At 32.2% G+C, this 22,637-nt stretch overlaps 1 protein-coding gene across 1 annotated transcript in view; it reads left to right on the top strand.

Annotated features, from left to right (window-relative positions):
• Positions 1-17,903, top strand: part of LOC129224040 (transmembrane protein 39A-like) — a 36,755-nt gene extending 18,852 nt beyond the window's left edge. The window contains exons 4-8 of the mRNA XM_054858437.1: positions 370-524; positions 9,640-9,916; positions 14,574-14,758; positions 17,304-17,424; positions 17,592-17,903. Of these exons, the coding sequence (XP_054714412.1) occupies positions 370-524; positions 9,640-9,916; positions 14,574-14,758; positions 17,304-17,424; positions 17,592-17,825 (972 nt within the window). The 3' untranslated portion in view covers positions 17,826-17,903. The remainder of the gene's footprint in view (positions 1-369; positions 525-9,639; positions 9,917-14,573; positions 14,759-17,303; positions 17,425-17,591) is intronic.
• The last annotated feature ends 4,734 nt before the right edge of the window (positions 17,904-22,637 follow it).

Raw genomic sequence — 22,637 nt, 5'->3', positions numbered from 1 at the left:
AAAACTACCTAAAGCAAGGAAGTTTTTATTTCTTTGAGGGCTTAAACCCCCACTTTCCCTCCTATATGGGTGCCCATGAGAGATTTATCTACCATTTGTACTGGTTATCTCCCAATTTTTAATTTTGACACTTGCATACCTTTGCATCTCACTGCTTCATTCGATCTTTAGCGGAAGTATGTTTTATTATTGATGTCGCAACTTTAACCTGTGCACAGTCCCTTATAATTTAAATTTTGAAATATAATGATGCGAAGGGGGGGGGGGGGAGTTTAAGATCAGCTTCGATTGATTTAGGTGAATAGATATATGATGTATAAAAATATTTGTGGATTTTAGACTATGCAGTAAAATTATTTTTTTTTCTAGGTACTGTTCTTTTGCTTACCATCATCATCCCACTCATCATGTGCTTTTTGCATCAGAATAGCTACAGTAGTAATGTTGACCCCATTGCTTATATACTGTGTTTATCATGTTGTTCTCGAGCATGGGATCACAAGCATAGTTGTGTTAAGCTATCCGTAAGTGAATGAAAAATACCTTACATTAATAATTAAAATTACTTCTGTTTTTTTTTCTATTACAGTAATATGAAAATTGGCTCAAAGAAATTGGATGGAATTTTGAAATTATTTTGGGAAAATTAGGCAAATGAAAAAAAATAAATCACCTCTCATAGAAATAAACTATAATTATTTTCTTTAAAGAAAAAAACTGATGGAGAAATTGATTGTATTAAAAATAATCACCATGATCATTAATCGGCTCTGCCGATTATCAACCACCAATCAATCGGTTATCGACCAACTTGTTTATTCAAGCATCCCTAATATAAACTTTTAAACCATGCAATAAAAAAAACCAACTAGACATAATGATTCTTAAAAATAAAAGAAAGACAGATAGATATATATGTAATAAGGATATATATAGCCAGAAAAAGAAATTAGTTCAAAGCTTTATTGCTCTTGAATGAAGTTTTTTTTCTTTACTTGCTGATAGAATGTTATCAAGAAAGAAGAAAACCTCAAGTAACAAATTGAACTTTTGCAATTTCTTTAAAAATGTTTTAAAATTTCTGATGAAATTGTTCAGCACTTCTACAGCGTGTCCCCATTTAACCTGCAAGTCCTCAGTTTTCACAACTCTTAACATGCATACTTCTATTTGCAAAAATGATCAAAATAAGGTGCTGAGTTCAAGTATTGAAAGTTTGCCACCAAAACTCAAGCAGGTATTCAAGTTCAAAATTTTAAGGGACCAAGCAGGGGTCTGGCCAGAGTATATTTGGGTCCGTTAACGGACCCTTCACAAAAATCCGATCAACCAAAACGGACCTTTTACAAAATCTGGATCAACCAAAACGGACCCTGCACAAAATTCTGATAAACAAGATCAGATCTTTCTCAAATTGTTTATCGAAAGAGCAAATCTGAAAGCAAAATAACACATATTTTCATATTTCCATGTGTATAAAACCAATAATTTTTGAACCTTTTTTGAAATCAAATTAAAGGGATCAGCTTATACAAAATCTGCCAATTTTGCAGGAAAAAAAATCGGCACTCTTGCAATGCTCCTGCAAGTGATAAATAATTGCTACTGCCAAATAAATATAATGCTTGTTGTTTGTTTCTTGGAAAGAAATTAACAGCTAAAAATAAATATGGTTTTAAATTTTTGTTTGTTTTATCACAGCTAATTAGCAGTGGTGTTGTTGTAAACTTTTCTGAAAAGGCTTTGGTAAACAGTTCCCCCACCCCCCGCTCACGATTTAATAAACAATAATAATAATAATATATATCAGCGAAATGAATTTAGAACTGCAAAAGGATAGTAAGGATGGGGAAAAAATATGATCGCTTCAGATAGGGTTACCAACTTCAAAATTATCACCACTTAGCATCTGGTTTTGAACCTTTATAATGACTTGATTAGAAAATATTCTAATCATTTTACCAGCTTGTCAATATTTGCATTTTTATGCGAGGTGCGATGTTTAAGTTATTTTGGGAGAAAATTATATGGGTTTGATTTTTCGATGCGAACAAGGATGATTAACTTTAAATAAACTCTTTAATTACAGTTTTTTTCTTTAGATGCCTACATTTTGAAAAACATCAATCTTTTTACATCCGATATGAGAATCATTTTATTCTTTTTTCAAGCTAACTTTGCTTTATTAGGATGCAAATAAATGAAAAGTCTCTTTACTTTTGTAACAACGCTTTTTTCAAGTTTTTAAAGGGGAATTCCATTTTCTTTTATGAGTCAAAAATTAAAATGCTGAAGCTGAAGCGATGGTTTATTTTTTATTTTATTTATTTTTTGCTTCAACTGTGTTCAGATATTAATAATATGTTTACCATAGGACTCTAAAATGCAATTCTAAAATAATTTTATTAACAGTATTTATTTTACAAGCCATTTTTATACTTTTGATGCCTTCACTTTGAGGATTGTGATATCTTTGCATCCGCTATGGAAATCTGATTTTTCGAATTTTTGATGTTTAGTACGCTTTGTTAAGAAGTAAACAAATATATTTTTTTTGTAAAAATCACGGAATTTATAAGTTTTAAGCGAAATTCTGTGCTTTTTAGAGTGTCTTGGATCAAAAAGTTAATTTCTGAACCCTTGTTCGAATTTTCTTTTGTCACTATTGTTTTAAATACTGTACAGAAATATTTCTAGTATAATCTAACATAATGTAGAATGGTAGATAAATATTGATACTCGAGAGAGTGATGCCGCCCCCCGCCAAATACTTAAAAAACGCTCCAGAATGATATTCTCGACATAGAAGAGGAAAATACTCAACTTTAAGTTTAAATGATGCAGTTTGTGCCATCTCTAAATTCTAAAATTTTGTTTTACGAATTTTTTTTTTAAACAAAATTATTTGATTTTTCACAAAAAAACGGACCCTGTGAAAAATCCTGGACAGACCCCTGCAAGCAGAAGATGAGATTGGATCATAGAAGAATGACATGTTTTGTCAAAGTAAATAAATAAAATATTTATGTTTTTCATTGCTGTTGAAAACCAATGCAAATGTTATGCTATGATACATGTAAACAGAATACAGAATCTCGTACAATTTTTAAAAAATACACTCTATGCAAAAATATAATTTCAAATTTGTGTTCGAATTGTTTTTTTCATGCTTTCGGTTTTTCTAAATGTAATATAAGGGATTTGGGAGCTATAGAAAAAGTTAGATTTTGCAGCTTTAACCCTAATTTTTTTGCTTGAAACTTTTCATATCTTAATTCTGCATTTCATTTTAACCATTTTTGCAATTGTAAGTATGCAACTAGGATTATGGGTTGCAAAAGTAGGGGTCTTGCAAGTTAAACCGGGACACACTGTATGGTATACGCCCAAAATGTCGCGGCCAAAATGTCGGCAGTCCACAATGTCGCCGGCCCAAAATGTCGCCGGCCCAAAATGTCGCCGGCCCAATATGTCGCCAGCCCAAAATTCGCTAGTTCAATTGGTACGAAAAATTTAAATGTACGTCGATGCTTTTCAGCATAAAAGTTGCGAAAGAATATTAATTGCCTTTCAAAGTAAGTTCCTTCAAAAATTCCAAACGTTTTCTCCTGTCTTTATTCGTAAACATCAGATTAATTCCAGAAAATTAATAGTTTTCAGAAAAAGATACGTTTTTCTGTATACTATTACAAACGTAAACATGCGAAAGGCTGCTGCAACGGATTTCTCTTTCTCGTTTAATCTGATTAATAATAATACTCAAGATGTAACACAAAGGATCAAGATGTAACGCAAGGATTCAGACAAAAAATTGGTATGGAAGTAAAACTAAACTGTTCTAAAGGCGAATGAAAGAATAGTGATTATTACCTTAGCGACAAGTCAGTCATTTAGGGGATCAGGCGGAATGTCCCCCGACTTTGAATTTTTTTTTTATATATACAAGTGGAAGTGGTTTTTATAGCAATCCTATGAAATTTGCATTGGTTATATGCCCGTTATCCTCCCTCTCCCCTTTCACTGGAAAAATTCGCAATCAGGGGCCAGGGTGGAAATAAAGTAGAAAGGTATCTTAATGAAATTTAATTTTCTCATAGATTTTTTAACATCACCCTAAGAACTGTAAAAAAAAAAAAAAAAACTGTACGTTTTCAGTGAGATATACGTTGGTTAAAGTAAGATCAAAACTGTTCAAGACTGCTCGAGACCTTCCTCTGAGAGGACATTTGTATGTCCTTTGCGACCGGGATTTTGGGACAGCAAAACAAATGTTTAACAGAGATGACAGATTATTGCCGTGGAAACTCCCATGTCTTATGAGTAAAATTCTGAAATTACGTCGAAATGTTCACCGTCAAATCTTTTGAAATCAATGAAACCCGTAACTGCTAAAACAGGTGTCTTTCACTCAGATTTTTGAAAAACGACTCTACGCGATGACAAATGTTTTCAATTCTCAACATTCATGAAATTTATACATTCGATAGAACATCAAGGGGGACAATTTCAGAACAGCTATTTTATTAGAGGTTTTCAAGAGGATACTTTCATGCTTGCGAAGTAGCGCTTGTCAGCTGAATCACATTTTCCAATTTTAAATAGAAAAGAAAAAATTTCATAATGTAGGGTGAAATAACTGATATCAATGAGATTATTCAGATCAATTTTGACCTAGACTTATTTTTAAAATGAGTTTCAAAAAGTAATAGTTCCAGCTCAATATAGCTTGGTAATTCAGAAAGAAAAGAATACTGATAATAATAATAATAAACAAATAAGTTTTTCCCTCTCAGAAAAAATTGCTGTTTTAATTATTGAATGTTTACTACGCAAATTGTATAAGAATGCAAACTCAGTTTTTATTTAACACCCACGCTAGTTAAAGTGCTACAAAAATGAGAGGAATACACGGCTAATTTAGATTTTACTGATATCTTGCTCAACCTCTCATATTTAAATTCAGTATATTTTTCATTGTTTATTTAATTACACTGACTCACGTAAACGATTACGAAACTCAACTTAGAACGAAAATAAGTCTTGTTTTCGTTTAATTTCACTTGCATACTACATTTTTGTATGAATCCTCGCATTACTTCTTGAGATATAGCAGTCACATAAAACGATAAAAATTATTCGGTGATCCATCCTTTTGGGATGACTGAAGCCAAAAATAAATGAGCAACTAGCCCTTTAAGATATACCTGTAGACCAAATTTTGTCTTAACCCTTGTACAGTAGACCCTCGTTTTACGCAGGTGTTATGTTCCACGGAAATGCTGCGTAAATCGAAACCGCGTAAATTGAGACCTAATATTAGTGTCAAATTAGGGATTAGGTTCCGTAGATAAAAAAATACTTCATTCAAGTGATGACTAATTGTATAAAAAGTTTAATGTGTACTTATATCGATTTTTTGCATAATATGCATAAAGAAAACAAACGAATTTTGTGTTCTGTTTATGAAGAAGAGCTGGCTATGATAGTCTTTTGGTGGTCATTAAGAATTTTTCCTCTAATTCTTTGCTGAGCATTAACACATCCATGACCACTTGCGTCATTTCCTTGATAAAATCTTCCTTTACTAACAAATCAGAAAAAAAGATTATTTCTATTGTCTACGAATGGTTCAAAATTTTCAATGTGAGCGTTTTTGGTTGTGTGTCACCGGAGTCGGTATCCTCGTTGGTTTTGACCGCCTTTGTCACTCCTAAAAGCTCTTCTTCCAGTGAGTTCTGAACTGTGTGAGTTTAATCACTTTACTTCTGATGGAAAAAGCTCTGGAACCAATCGCATAAAATGTCTCCAAGGACCCAAGTTAAATTATTAGCACGCCAAAATGCAGTTAGTTACGAGTAATCTGCAATCTATAGGAGCTTGGGTTTCGAAAGAGAGGAAAATGTTACCTGTTTGCATTGCCGCATCAGCGTAAAACCGAAACTCATCTGTGTAAATAAAATAAAGGTGTCAAATCTTCAACCGCGTATAATCGAAACCGCGTAAAATCAGGGTTCGTACGCTCCGGGAATTCCGGGAAAACCGGGAATTGTCAGGGAAAATGACACTGTCAAAAATGTCAGGGAAAAGTCAGGGAGATTTCAAATTTTGTCCTCCAAAATTTTTTTTTCCCAAGGAATTAAGTACCATGAGGTCTAGTCTTCGTTTTTATTGTGATTTCACGAAAAAAATTGTAAATTTTTATCTAAACCGACTGGCACTTAAAAACTGCAATCGAAAAATGAACGTTTTTTTCACAACGAAAAATGCGCCAAAAGAGCGAAGATTTTCTTGCATGGAGTCAGTGAGGGGAACGCATTTCTTTCTACTGCCTAAAGTTATAGATGGGTTGCCACAACATTCTATTCGGTTCAGGGTTCGTACGCTTCGGGAAAACTTAAAATTATCATTTAAAATGACATAGTCAAAAATGTCAGGGAATTTTCCAAATGTGTCCCCAAAATTTTTCTTTTCCCAATTTTTTCCCCAGGGAATTTGGTTTTATGAGATCTAATCTTCATTTTTATCGATGTATTTAAAAAAAATTGTAACAATTTTATAGCAATGAAAAAAGTGGCGACCCAAAAAATCTTCAGCAGCCGCCATTTTTGGCTCTCAGTAGTTCCCAAGGGGAAAAAAATCAGGTGAACAGCAATTATGCACAAACTCAAAAGGAGAGAAGACAATTTACTGCTTCGGAAGCACAACCTGTAGATGGGAGGGTCGATCGGGGAAAATCGTTTTTTTTTTTTTTTTTGATCGAAAATCATTTCAGCTACGTGTGAAACGTAGTCGCCATCTTTGGTCATTCACAAGATGGAAGTAGATACGACCCTAAAATGCCTAAGTTTCTAAAAACAAAGCAGAATTGGATGTTTTCTTTAATTGAAAACTGATGAAAATAACAAAAAATGGTCCACAAATTGTTTTTCTATAGTTATTTAAAATAATTTTCTTGAGAAATGAAAAATTTTGTTCTTAAAACTTAATCTTATCCTCACTGCCTCGGACGCAAATGTGATAAAAACTTTTCAATGAATTGTAGTTTCATGAAGATTTATTATTTTTTAATTGTCTTCATGCGACAAATTAAAAAAGCTATTTTTTATTTTTGGGCATAGCCGCCATATTTGGTCATTCCCAAGATGGAAGTACACAAGACTTTTTAAGTGCCTAAGTTCCCGAAAACGGCATTGGATGTTAATTGCAATGCAAACGAAAACAACACAAATTGTGCCTTTTTTTCCGGATAATTTGTAATCATTTTCTGGAAAAATGCAAAATTTAATCTTCATAACATTTTTTGTTTTAATTGATTTAGACTCTTATGTGCTAAATACTGACTATTTTGCTTTTATTGTAGCTTTTTAAGGATTATTAATTATTTATTACTACTTTTATACTACAAATCCAAAAATCTACTTATTATTTTAAAATTTTCACTTTGTCGCCATATTTGATCGTTTGCACAATGGAAGTAGACTTAAACTTCCAGAAACAGAATTAGATGTTTATATCAATGAGTAACATTGAAAATAACATTAAATGTGCAAAAAGTTATGAATTTTTGAAAATTAACTATTACTTTCTGGAAAAGAAAATTTGAAATTTTAATGTAAGCGTCCTTTAATATGTGAAAAAAAAAAAAAAAAAAGATTATTGGCATTGGCCTATGATCGGCGGATGTTGATTTTTGTTACTATGCATTACATGGTATGCCGATTGATGCAACAAGTTAACCATATTTATACTGAAATTTAGCTTTGCATTTTGCTCAATATGTTTTGTGTAACCTACTTATAAGAAAATAAAAAGTATTGTAAACCAAAAGCGGATGCTAAAAGGTTGCTGCAGGACTACAGCAAAACGCTATAATATTACGCGTGACATCAAAGAAACGCTAAAATAAGTTGAAAGTACTCTGTTTTCAACAAATAGTAAACAAATTAAAACAATTTTGAACAAAATGTTTAAAGAAAACTTAAAATTTTGACAGAGAAAACAAAGGAAAAAAAAATCCTTTTTTTTTTTTAAATTTAAGGGGAGAAGTTTCAGTTCTTCTGCATTGCTACTTTAAACAATTTTAATTATTTTGAAAATATTACTATTTAAACTTAAATTTTGAATGAAGCGAGTAACCTGGAATTTTCTAAAAAACAACCTGGAAAACCTGGAAAAGTCAGGGAACTTTTTTTAACCAAAAGTGTATGAACCCTGAAAATAAACCTGCTGAAAACGAGTGTCTACTGTATTACTTTTTGAGATATATCAGTCACAGATAATAAAAAAGAAAGGAAAAAAAAAACATTCGATTGCTCCACCCTCTGGTGTTATTGGCCCTAAAATCTGTCCCCCTGCTGCTTCCTAACATTTTATTTGATTCCGTTCATCATTTTTTAAGCAATGACAGTCACGCATATCGATGAAAACGTTCAGTTACTCCACTATCTTGAACGAATTGACGCAAAAAAACCACGCAGCCCTAAATCATATATGGGTACTTGCGGGTATCGTTCGAATTCTTACTATAGGTTTTGACGTAGAATGGCCCCAAAAAATCGGTCACATACAAACGCACACTATTCTTGAAGAAAAGTTTAAAATAATTTATCGAACGTCAGAACTGATTGCCGTCAGAACGTTTTACAGTTGGTAGATAGCGAGTCACTAGAAATAAGATAACGTAACGCTTGTATTCTATTTGTTTGCTGAAAAACAGCCGAGAGTTGCGAATCAAAACGGAATAATCTTTTTAGAATTTATCAAGAAACTCAGTTAGTCCAGTCCCATTTTTAACGGAGACATTCATTAAAGGCAGTAATCATTTATTCTGAAAATTTGGTGTTAAACAGCATTTTTGTACATTTGCATTTTTCTTAGCAACTGAGTGAGCGAATTTTGGTTCTACGACATTTTGGCCCGGCGACATTTTGGATCGGCGACATTTTGAACAGGCGACATTTTGGATCGGCAATATTTTGACCCGGCGACATTTTGGACAGGCGACATTTTGGACCGCCGACATTTCGGCCCGGCGACATTTTGGGCCGGCGACATTTTGGCCTGCCGACATTTTGGCCTGCCGACATTTTGGACAAGCGACATTTTGGCCCAGCGACATTTTGGACCGGCGACATTTTGACCTCAAACCACTGTATATTGTATATTATAACTGACTTATCCAAGGGATGAGATTTGAAGATAAATTGCTATCCAAAACTCAGAAAATTTCTTTTTTGACTGTATAAAAGGACTAAAACTAACCACATCACTCCTTTTTTTTAAATTTATTTATTTTTTATGCTATGTCACTGTTATTTTGCTATGAAAGTTGGAAATCTGATAAATATTGACATTAGACAGTTAATGTCAACATTTACATACGAAAGACATCAGCAAAGGCTGGATATTTCTGGTAAATCACCGAAGAAAGTTAACATTCTGCAATTTCAATCTTTCACAGTAACAAAGTTATTCTGTATAAATATCTGCTTTTTAGATATATGTCTTGAATACAATTTCCCATCTTGCATATAATAGTGTGAATATGTTAATGTTATAGTCTAAATTATATATTTGTTGCAATTTTTATTTTAATTTCCTTATTTGTTTATATCTTATATAATTTTTTTTTATTTCCAGTGCAGCTGTGTATCTGGTTGCATTCGGTCCAACTATCTACAAGTTTTTAGAATTGAAGTCACCCACACATGAACGTAATACTGGTGCCAGAAGTAAAAACCCATCAAATGGCAAAAATATTACAACCATTGCCCATGTCTGCTCGATGTCTGCCGAAACCATCAGGGATGAGGTTGAGTTTTTTAAAAATGACTTCAATGCAAGATTGAAACAAGTGATCTTTAATTCTTTGCTTGTGGTCTATCATACAGCTTTTCTACCTTGCTACTTTGTTCAGGTAAATATTCAAAGCATTTATGTGTGTTTGTGATTTGTAGTAGGAGAATGTGGGGCAAAGTGAAATGGTTAAGATGACTGATTTTTTTTTTTTTTTAAATAAACGAATCGAAATTTGTTTTGAAAATTGCAGTACATAAAGCAAGAACATTGTATTTTTTATAATAAAACATGCGTTGAAACAGTACTTTTTATTTTTGGCAGTAAATTTGAGTCTTCAAAAAAAAGTTGGAAAATTTTAACTTTTATTTTTCATGGGGCAAAGTGAAAAATGAAATATTTTTCTAATGAAATATTTTCTATTCGATTATAAAACATATTTTTGATCAAAAGAATCAGTAAATAAATGGTTGAATGAATAAATAAAAAGATAATGAAGCAATAAATCAATTAAAATATGAAGAAAAATAAATGAGCGAGTTAAAGAATGAATGAATTGGAAAATAAGTGCATGAATTAATAAATAAGTGAATTACTAAATGAAGGAATGTAAATGAATAAATAAAAAAAGAAAACGTAAGTCATCTGTATTAAATGATTGAGTGAGTAAATGAAACAAACTATTTAACTTTGCCCCGTGTGTACTTGACTAATTGTACAATAGGGAAGTTGCAACCTATTAAATGTTCATATTTTGGCTATTGGTTATTGTTAATTGACCCTCAAAACTAGAAAATTCACCATCGCCGAATTTTAAAACACCGTGGTTGATTTTTAATGAATTTTTAAAAATCCACGCGCGAAAGTGCGCTCTTCTGAAACGTCACGAGCCTACGTCACAGGGCGCGAATGGGCAGCCTTCCGCCGAAGATCCCTCGTTTTCGCTAGGGACATTTTGAGCGCGCTGATATTTTTATTTTTTAGAAATTCAATAATCCTTTTGAACACACTATGGAGGCCGGATTCGTTAAAGCACAATCTAATAATCTTCCTCAAATAATATCAATGAGATATTTGAATATTTTCGAGAGGATGAGAGGTTTAATGTTCCAGAAACGCGAGGAGTTAAATGCGAGGAGAAAGCCTTTTACGTTTCGTCTTCGAAGTCGAATGCGTGACATTCGCTTCTCCCCTCGGGATGACGTCACTTCCTATGCCATTTGACGTCACAAGAGCTTGAACTTTAAAAATTAATTTAAAAAAAACTACCTATCGTATCACAAAAATTTTTTCGCCTATGATGTTCATACATGTTACTCTATCGTATAAAAATAAAATTGAAAAATCGAAAACTTCCCTATTTATTTAAAATATAAAAAAGCTTAATATTAACTAAATTAATACTGCATTGAGTATTAGGAGGTCTCAATTAATATTTAAAATGTTATTAACCAGAACTTTATCATTTTATAGAAAAAAAATAATTTTTGACTTACAACAAAATATTACAATATGAGTATCAATTTTTTTGAATTGCCCGTATTGCCAAATGCTTTAATCCTCGGCGGTATTCTTTTCCTGACTGGAACAGACTACATATGGTACTACATAGTTAAATTAATAACAGATACGTGGAGTTAAAAGCAAAGTAAATATTTCACCATTTCACTTTGTCCCATGTTCCCCTACTACATAGCAAGGAGCAAAGTTCTGCTTATACATGAACTGATCAGTTAAATTCTTATGTTTTATGAAATAAACTGCTATATTTCCTGTCATACTTTGATAAATGTTCAATGTGGTCTGAGTGAAAGCTTAAAATTTTTCATCATTGCTTGTTTGAAACATGCACACCAAGTCGGAGAGTTTGCATCTAAGCTAGATTTTAAAGTTTTTCGCAAGTGAAAATAATGTCTTTGTCAGAGTTCCCATGGATCCTCGAAAATCCAAAGCGCTTTATTTTAATTGTGTTACAAAGGGCCCTTTAAAGTGCTTAATTTTGAACTACAATTCTTTATTATTTTGACAACAAAGAAGATGATTTGCTTCACATCTCTCTCCAAAATTCATTAACTGAGAATTTTCGAGCAATTGCATAAACACCCATCTTACCTGTCAAAATATTTGCAAACTCATGTTTTTATTTTTTTATGGTCCTCTTTCTTGCATTATAGTAATTTTTAATAACAATTTGAAGTTTTGAAACTAACTTAAAAATTTTAATAGTATTCAATCATTTCTATTATTATATTTTCTTAATTTAACATTATAATCACATATGTGTGGATATGGGGGAAAAAGTTCTTAGTACTCAGAGTTTGACTTTAAATTATAAAAATACAAACACAAACCTTAGGTATGTTTTTTTAAAAATAATTTCTGAACCCAATATTGGACCACTCCACAAAACCACTGTAGATGGTTCTCAAATCCTTTCATTTCAATCTTGCATTAAGCTTAAATTTTGCTTTTTTGTTCTTAATATTCATTTACGCTGTTGTCCTAGCTTTTAAATTTCATTAAAACTTATATTGCATTTTCCATCTTGTTACTGGGATCACCAATAGCCAGGTATAAATCCCAATAATACACAAAGTAGGAAAATCTCATGATTTACCAAGAACTTAAAGAAAGCACTCTAGTTGGAGAAAAAGTAGGGTGTTTTATTTTGATTTCCATTTTGGTATAGGAACTCTGAAAATCTTGAAGTTGTACATTTATGAGCTGTAACAACTCTCTGCTCACGCACGGGCAACTTGACGAGATTTAAGCAGAGGGCAAAAGCTCTTGGGCGAGATAACTCAAATCAGAAAAAAACGGCTTTAGCGAAATGCTAAAATCTATTCAACTGTTTGCTTACTTTTGTCAAAATCTCAATGTATTTCACGTTTACTTCTAATCTAAGCTTTAAAATTTAACTGTGACATCGTTAAAGAGTTGTTAATACACAACAGCTAATAGAAACTTTTGAAATTTGAAATGGAAAATTGATTTATAACTATTTAGCCCTGAGAGGTTTCAATTCTCAATCCTAAGCCTGTAGTAACCGAGTTTAATGTGTTAGGAATGTGTGGGAAAGGAAACCCAGTTTATGGGTGGGGGGGGGGGGGGTTAGCATGCTACATCAATATTGAATATAGTGGGCACAAATGATTTTAAACACAACTAAACAACTCAGATTTGATCGATCTGATGTTGCAATTCTGATCATGATCTTGTCATGAAAGTTTTTTTTTTCTTCTTCCCCCCCCCCCCTCGTCATTTTCTAAATATTAAGGCTTTGTGAAATAGTTTTAGGAAAAAGCGTGAAAACCTTATTTTATTTGAAATTTAGAGACTTAGATTGTCCTTTTGAATTTTGCATGAAACACAACCATAATGGCAATGATTTTTAAAAATATGAAAATGAAAGGAAATCTAAGTGAGAATTTAAATTTCAGTTTTGAAATCAAGCATAAATATTGATATAGGTGTTTGACTTCAGTCACACACAGCTAATTATTAATTTAATAAAATTAACCTAAACTTTTTTTTTACTATGCTCAGCAACTTATGAATGTGCACCCAAAAGTTGTGCATCAACAACATAGAGATCTTAACTTAAAATTTAGCATGAATTCCTTTGATGTCCTAAAGTGTCTTTAGAAGGAAAGAAAATTATTTATATTTTTGAGACACACAGTTAGGTGAGGACGACTCTAAAGAATGTATCACTTGCCAATTTTAAATGACAAGCTAACTGCACAAGCTGTCACTCATAAGTGGCTGGGTTTTGGGGAGGGAGGGGGAAACTTGCTCCTTCATTTTTAAAAGTCAAGAGGCTTTGCCCTTGCACTTTCTTAAGTTCAAAATTAATGATAGATTAAAAAAAATGATAAAATTGATCAATTCACATGTTTAAAGAACAAAGAGTTGACTTAATAAGTTTTGGTTTTATATTTTTCTTAAGTTACTGTTTCATATAAATTAAAACAGAGTTTTAAATTTCAAAAAAAAAAAAAGGAATTTGCTGTGGCCATCCATCCCAATTTTGAGGTCGCATCCTGAATTTTTTGGAGGGTCATTTTATTGATAATAACATTAAACTTCTGTTCATAAAAAAAGTCAGCTGTAGGGGCACCGCCTATTTAACCTGCCCCCTCCCCCCCCCCTGGCACCTCCTTTGACCCCACACTTTTTTGGTTAGCCAGCCACCTATGCTGTCACTAATAGTATGGCTGTTTGGTTAAATTTCAATCATTTATTTTTGCATTTAAAAAGAGTGCCTCACCATCAAGGATGATGATGCCCTCCCTCTCAGTTGCTATGGTGCCGTCCCCCTCCTCAAATGAGAATTGTAAGCCCTCTAAAGTCCTCCCTTTCTAAAAATTTCAATGCCGCTGTCTGGACCTGACTGTGGGCACCCCTGCATTTAGTCAGAAGAGAAATTAAATGTCTTTTTGAAGAACTGATGTAAGATGAAGTGTAGTCAGTAGTTTTTAATATGAGATTGTACTATTGTTTTACTGTTATGATTATACTATTGTTTTACTGTTATGATTAGCAATTTCTTTGTTCTGTCTTAAATGGGAAAAAATGTATGTAGCTAAGAATTTTTTCGTGTTAAGTTATTTTTTTAAAAATTTATATCATTTTTTAAAATAATTATTCAGTATTATATTATTACAATAATGATACATAAATTTTACATTAATACACATTTATGAAATACCTCAGCAAGCTAAATTTTTAATCAATTTAAAAAAAGGAAAATTAATTATTTTTGCTTTTATTTTTAGAATACTCTGTATTATGAAGTCAGGTGGGCTGCTCAACATGCAATATTTGTTGCTGTAAGCTGTTTTACATTGTATGCTTCTCATTGTTTTCCATCTCGCTACTGTGACGTGTTGCATAAAGCTGCTTTGCACTTGGGAAGGTGGCAGAAAGTTGAAATAAAAAATGTGCACGTCCCTTATAGCACGTAAGAAGATTTCTGTTTAATATTCACCTTTAAATTTTGGTCTTCATTGTCATTAGATCTTATTTAATAGCATTTCCTCTTTGACTATTTTCTCTAAAACCATTTTTTAACATACATATCTTGAAATCTATGTCAGCATTTCAATACTTATGGCTTCAATCAATTCAATTAGTATTTAATTGGTATTTTTTTTTTATAATTTAATAATTTCCTTTTTTTTCTTTCACAAATAATTTTTCCAAACACTAGCATTGTATACATGAGGCAGTGAAAAAATGTATGTAAAAAGCAAAATTAAAAATTTGAAGATAACCAGTACACATGGTAGGTGAACCTCTCCTCTGTCTTGGGGCAAGAGATGGTACTAGTAGCCCTGGTAGTTGCTGCTGTATAGTATGATTTAGAAAAGAAATTCAATAAAAGCCTACCTAGGATGTTATCTTTAAATGCGCTTTATTCAAAACTTGAAAATGCCCGCTTACATCCTTTTGCTTCTCACTGCCTCATATGTACATCAAAGTTTATATTTCTGATTGAAAATATTTTTGTGATTTGTCCAGATTTTTAGAAATTTTGTTCTGATATTTCTAATTTTTTTAAATGCATATTTTATTGGATTTTTCCCCCCCTGAAGTTTGCAGTAGTGTCAAATCTGTGCCAAAAATAGTTTATTTTGCCAAAAAGAGGACTCTTTCTGAATTTGAAAGGAATGTAAATAAATGCTTCACCCAAAATTGCCAAACAGTGTTTAAGATTTCAATCCCTTTGCATTCTCAAAATGTTTCAAGTATTTTGTGAAAGTTGAAGTTATTTCAATATGTGCTATACTAAATTTGTTATTTTAGTAATTCCTTTATTTCTTTATTTCAATTCATTTTTTCCCCACATTTAAGCTATTACCAAACTATTGATAGTTAATAGTTTTTAAAGAAAATACTAAACTTTGAAAGTATAAACATGAAATTTTTTAAAATTATTATTATTTATTTTTAACAAAAAATATTATTTCAAAGGATTTTTTTTTTTTTTTGTTAGATTTTAACTTGTTTTTGATGTGTTCTGGTGCTTATACTGCAGTAGTATGTGATACAAAATTGGGATGGGAACTAAAACATACAAATTCCAACTGAGATGTATATGACACAAATTTCAATTGAAAAGAAATGTATAATTTTGTCTCAGTTGCATATCACGCCTTCTTTTAGATTCATTATAATGTTTTTATGGCTCCAGCCATAAAAACCTAGCCATTTTTTGTATTTAGCAAACTGCATTTGTATCTTTTTTATGATAATTTAAGTTCTTCCTTTCAGAAGAAAAAATAAAAGCAGTGAGCTTGATTACAGTACGTTATGATTCACTTCAAAGCGATATCGATCCCAGCTGGTCAAAGATCCACTGTGTTTGTTAATGGTGACTGGAGCATGTTAAATATGTTAGGGCCTAAAAGTCCTCTGAGTGAATCAATACTTTTGGGGGTGTTGGACCAGGTATTGCTTGACTTTTGGTCTGGATAAAAAAAATCAGAACTATCGTCAGAGTCCCATCCAACCGGTTAAACCACAAATATGGATAGGCACGGGAGACCCTGGAATGTGGAGTGCAAAGCCGTAAACAGTCAAAAGTTCTTGAGATGTCCTTGGAAAAAAATATTTATGTCTTCGAAGTAATTAAAAATAAGAAAATGCTAGCAGTGTATGTGTTTGGTATTCGCTATAATGTTTCTAATTGTTTTTTTCAATTGATAAATGTTTAGAGTTTTTTAATTGAAGCACTAGAAGCATTCCTGCTCTTGAATTAGTTTGCAGCTGTTTACACCCTATTTTGCATTAGAGAAAGGCATGATTTTTATTGCAACTGGGGATTGCATATTAAATCTCAATAAAAATGCGTTTCAGACTGTTGCTTTGTTTTTTAACCTCCCTCCCAACGTTTTGACTGAGTTTGGAGTGGAGTTTTACAGAACTGAGATTGTTTCGAATTACTTCTGAGCTGGGGTGTGCACAGAAATTTCAGGGCCTGTCAGAAATGACTTTTCCTTGCCCCCTCCATATTGTTTACCCCTGTATTTTACGCCTAATTTTAAAAATATTGGGCCCCCTTCAGACCCGGGCCAACAGGTGTCCCCCCCCCTCTGCATGCCCCTGCTTCTGAGGAGAGTTTTGTACAATATGGAGAAATTCAGTTCCAATCAAGTTTTCAGAAAGTTTAGGATCAGATTTTTATTTTCTGAAACCTTATGAGCTTTAAAGTTTTTTAAACTTTATATACGTAATCTCCTTCAAGTAGGAGTGTCACTAGTAGCATCTTTTGAGTTCGTCATTTGCTCTTTTAAAAAAATGTTTGCTTTAATTTTGTGAAAATATATAATTTTTTGAGAATTTTCCCCAAAGTCACATGCAAATGAAGTAGGGAATTTGAATATGCTTTTAAATTATATCACAATATATTATTCCATTGCTTGAAATAAACAATATTTAACAGTGAATTATTTACTAACTTAAGTTAAAAATTGAAAATGACTTTTTTTTAACATTATTCTCAGATGGTCAGAATCTTCCATGTTTAATCAAGGAGCATTAGTAAAACATTCCAAAGAGCTATTCAAAGCTGAAGGCATTTCAAATGCTGCTGAACCAGGACATGCTGCACAATCTAGATTCTATGTAAGTTCTCAAAAGTTTGATGTGAAACTTCTGTTAATAGTAATTTCTGACCATAAAAAAATTTGAAGTTTGATTTTAAAAAATAAATGGGATATACAATTTCAAATTATTGTTTATTCTTTGCAGTATATTCTATACATTTTCATTCTTTGTTTCTATATTTTTAGGCTGTCTTCAAAAATCCTAGTGTAGTTTTCAGATGCCTTTGGATTACACAAATACTTTTGATCATTTCTCAGATGATTGTTCTTCTCCAGTCTCGTACTTGGAATGACCTAATATCAATCCAACTCCTTTTATTAATGAGCTGTAAGACCCTTTATGGAATGACAAAAGTTTATTTTGTTATCAGAAAAATTTATTATGAAGAGAAAATGTTAATATCAAGGGCTAACAGCTAACAGTTTTCTATTGTATACATATATGTTGCAATTATTTATGTATATACTATGTAAATATTTCAAAGAAATTTTAATAAATTTTTAATAAATCGTTTATTTGATAACTGTTATATGATTTTAGTATTTAAGTAACTTAAGAGATTTTGTAATGATGTTTATTGGGTAAATTCCCAGTGGGTAGGTGAATATTTTTTGGGTATTTACCCAGCTATTTACCCAAGCCCTGGGTAAATACTTAAAAATGGCTATTTTGTCTAAAAATTGTTAAAGGTAAATACATGATAAATTTCTAGCTAAATATGAAATAGGTAAAATTGTTAAATACATATGGTAGAATCCATGTCAATTCATCCAGGGTGGAACATTGATCCTCTTGAAATATTTTGAATGTAATATATGTTAAAACTCATGGAAAAGTAAGATCTAGGTATATTTTGGTTTTGTTCAAAAATTTATTGGGCTGAGATACAGGTCGCTAAAGATGGTGACCTGTGGCATCATTTCTCCCTTGCAATTTTTGACAAAATCTTTAAAGTTCTTTATTTTAGGAATGGTACAACGCATTTTGCTCCAGTTTAGTTTATTTAATATGGTTTTTTTTTTTCTGTTTGAAAAGATGTGCAACGTTTTGAAAAATGTTTCAGTTTAATTTACACAGCCTTTTGAAGAAAAAAAAATCAAATCATTTTTTTTTCTTCTCAAAACCTTCAATTTGAATTTTTTTTTACTGTTGATTAGTACCACGTTTTCTGAAAAGGAGAGCTTCCACTTTTTCGTTTAACAGATTTTAGAGGCATTTGAAAAAATGAGGGTTTTCTGGGAACACTATATGGGAAGGTAGACTAGAAAATTCAAAAGCAGCAAGTGGTCAGGAAACACTTAAAATTTTGTTCGGTAACAAAATTTTCATTTTGAGCCGTCATTTTATCCAAGATATTGATTTTAGTGAAAACAAGATGGCACACTGTGCTAAACAAATCTTTTGGCACTACGCTGAAAGCAGGGTTCGTAAGCTCCTTCAAAACTATACTCCTTCATTTAGGAAATTCTTTTGAAGCGCTCTTCAAACTCCTTCATTTTGGTTTTAACTCCTTTCTTACTTCAAGACTACATAATCTTCTTCTATGACAATAGCTTAAAATATTTCAATCGACAACTTAACTTCATCACAAGGGTGATTGTATTAGGGCAATTTTAATGTCAATTTGTATATTTGTTTCATAAAGGTGTGATTTACATATTGATCATAGAAGTCATAAAAGTTGTAGGTGAAAATATTAGTTAACTAAGACGTTTTCCCAAGTGAAGTAAAACGTGCTTAAATGGTGCTTGGCTATTTTTTCAAGTTTTATGATTATTGTTTTTCTTGACCACACTCTCAGCAGCAAAAGTCAGGCTGTCTGATTATTTAAATATTTATAAATACATACGTTGATGTACTATATTAAGCGAGCGTGTTAAAAAAATAATTGTTTAGTAAATCACAGATGTGATATTGTAAAAAGGGTCATCCACAAATGATGTCATGCCTTGAGGGGGAGACGGGTGGTTTATGAAATTGTGATAAGGGGAACAGAGAGGGTGACATCAGTTATTGTGACAATATGTCTATAAAAAATATTACTGACAAGAGGAGGAGTTATGTGAAGTGTGACACTTTGTGACAAGGAGGGACGGCGGTCAAATATGTTGAAAAAAAGTGAAACATCATTAAATGACAGCCCATTAGTACTCCTTCAAAACTCCTTCATTTTAATTCTGAAATTGAGTACGATCTCTGTGAAAGGTTACGTGCAGAAAAAGGTTGCGCCCCAGCAAATGGGCACTGTTTTCAAAAAAAAAAATAATAATAATGATAATAATAATAATAATAAAATTCCTGGATGAAGCGGCAATAAAAAAATGAAAATGGGGCTACATAACTAAATTAAAAGTAGTTTTCAAGTCTAGCTTTTACTCAGCGCTTCCGAAAATCCCTCATTTTTCCAAATGCCTCTAAAACTTGTTAAACGAGGAAGAAGAAGCTCTCCTTTTCAGAAAATGTAATACTAATCAACAGTAAAAAAATTAGAATTTTTAAAATTGACATTTTTGAGGAAAAAAACAAGACTTTTGAAAAGACTGTGGAAAGAAAACTTAAACACATATTTCATAATGTTACATATTTTTTTAAATAGAAAAGAATAACCTTTTAAATAAAATGAACTGCAACAAAATATGTTGTACAGTTCCTAAGATTCAGAACTTTAACGATTTTATCAAAAATTAGAAGTGAGAAATGATGCCCGGGCTGCAATTTCGATCTTACTGTTTCATGAGTTTTACATATATTACTTTCAAAGAATTCTAAGACTACCAAGACCAATGCAACGTCCTGGTAGTTTATTATATTTTCTATTAAAAGTTTTGCTGCAATTTGTTTACAAAATTGTGAATTCAAGAACCTTTATTTGCAATGTGATAGAGAAATATGAGCAACAATTTTAAGGGTTTTTGAAATAATAGGGTAACGACCCCAGTAATTGGTACTTTAAGAGTTTATCCTTAAACGTACCTGTGTTTTCATTAAGTAGAAGAAAAAAGCTATTTGCAAATGTTTTGGTATTAAAGAATGCACATCTGTGCATCTATTTAGTTCAGTAAAATCAAAAATATTTGAATTGATATTTTAATAAAAATATATGTATAAAAATATACTAAAATCACCAGTAATTGGCAACTGATATCGCAGTGTATGACACTGTATGATCCAGCAGTTATTGACATATGTTCAGAGAACTGAAAAATCACTTTATTTTTCACTTTTAGATTACATACCAATTTCATCATCATAAGAAACATAATTAATGTTAAAGTAGGTAATTTGACATAAATTAATGTTAAATCACACATCTTGACGTTGAACAAGTATTTCAGATAGATAAAAATAAATATGGAGTGTTGCATGGAAAAGAAAATATCGAGATTATTGCTGTTTCATTAGTCGGTATGCAGTTCCGATTTTACGAATTATAGCTGCTTCCACAGAAAAAGGAAATTGAGCCAATGATTCTAAGGGACCATAAAAAATGAACCGATTCTCTACAGTCGCAATATCTGACGGTTGGCCAAACATATTTGTTTTTTATTGTTTCACTTAAAAATTTAACAGTATATTCTGTAGGATTTGAATCAATAGTAGAACCCATATAATATAGTTGCTGAAAAATTATCAGAAATCAAACTAGTGACATATGGATGGCTCAGTTGCCGAATTGATTAACTCCACTTTAAAAAAAAAACCTCATTTCTGTTTTAATAGTGCTTAATCAATGCTTAGAATATGAATTTATATTGAACTTTTGATCCAGTACATTTCTGATCCTGCCATGGCATGTGACACGAAGGCCCATTCACTTCTATGGATAACACTATCTACATCACTTTTCTCGACTTTTTTTTTATGGAGTTAATCGATTTGGCAAGTGAAGCATCCTTATTGCACAACACATTAGTGTTTATAGACATATGTGCCAATTACTGCAGACTAGCACCAATAAATGGCATCCATCATTATTTCAAAAATCCCAAAAGGAACAAAAATATATTTCTACCCACTCAAAGTAACACCTTTCAACTAAAAAAAACTTTTGACAACGAAAATTTAAAATGTATTTTAAGTCAGATTTTAAGTCTATTTCCCATGAATTTAACATTTATAATCTTTAAAGTAAATGTACATTCAGTTGGTATATAGCCTTCTACTTTTCAAAGAATGGATACAAATCTTATTTTAGGTCATTTTTGTTGGAAGTGCCAATAATTGGTGACCTGCCAATTACTGGGGGTGTTACCCTATCCCAATTTCCCCAGTAACTAAATTGCTAAATTTCCTTTGGGTTTCCATAATCTATTTTTCTCATCAGTTTAAAAATTAGTTGAACATTATTTCGTTTCATGTTAACTAAATTTGCTTTCAGTTCATATGAAGTTATTCTATTTTCTAAGTCAGAAAATACCATAGAACTAGTATACAACTAAAGTGCTTACTTACCCGGTTCAAAAACTGACTGTCAACATGAGGAGAAAGTAGTGATACAAAAAGGAGGAGAGGAGGGGTTCTAGTTGATCATTTTGTCTTGCCACATTGTGATGAAATTAATGTATGTGTTTAATTTAGTTTGTACGCTTTAGTCTGTTACTTTTGCTTATACCGCTTTTAGGTTTTTACCCAGGTTAGACCCTGCTCCTGGAGTAGGCGATCTGTGCCATCGCCTAGGGTGGCAGATTTTAGGGGCGGCAAATTTCTTGCTGGCAAAATGTAAGGAGGGAAAGAAAGAAGAAAAAAATGAAAAACGCAAATTTGTTTCATAGTTTCTTTTTCTTTGCAGCTCAAATTACAGCAATACGTGACAAGCGCGGATCCAACCCCCCCCCCCCCCAACCAGATCAAACATTATCCGATAGAACCTATATAGTCCTTTAGTTTCAGAACGTTTTGGCAGAGAAATTGAGCCACCCAGTTTGTGCAAATTTAAAATATATCCAGGGTTATATCAAACGCAAAGATAATAGGGGGCATGTGTTCGACTTCCTCACCCCCAGCGTATGCAAGGATGGTGCAAAGTGGTATTTTTGCATTTAAATTAGAAAGATTTTCCTCTGGAAGCTCCGGCGTCAACCAAATTGAAGCCATATCGGGGTCCGCAATGCAGTCTCGAGAATGATGACCCCCCCCCCCCCAGTGCCGGATTTAGGGGAAGGCAGGTGGGGATACTGCCCCGGGGCCTTCACAACAAAGGAGCCCCCACAGTAAATTTTTTTTATTAAATA

This window comes from Uloborus diversus, chromosome 6 (assembly GCF_026930045.1).
Source record: "Uloborus diversus isolate 005 chromosome 6, Udiv.v.3.1, whole genome shotgun sequence".
NCBI lineage: Eukaryota > Metazoa > Arthropoda > Arachnida > Araneae > Uloboridae > Uloborus > Uloborus diversus.
Note: the sequence above shows the minus strand (reverse complement) of the source record. Positions and strands in the feature narration are given on the sequence as shown.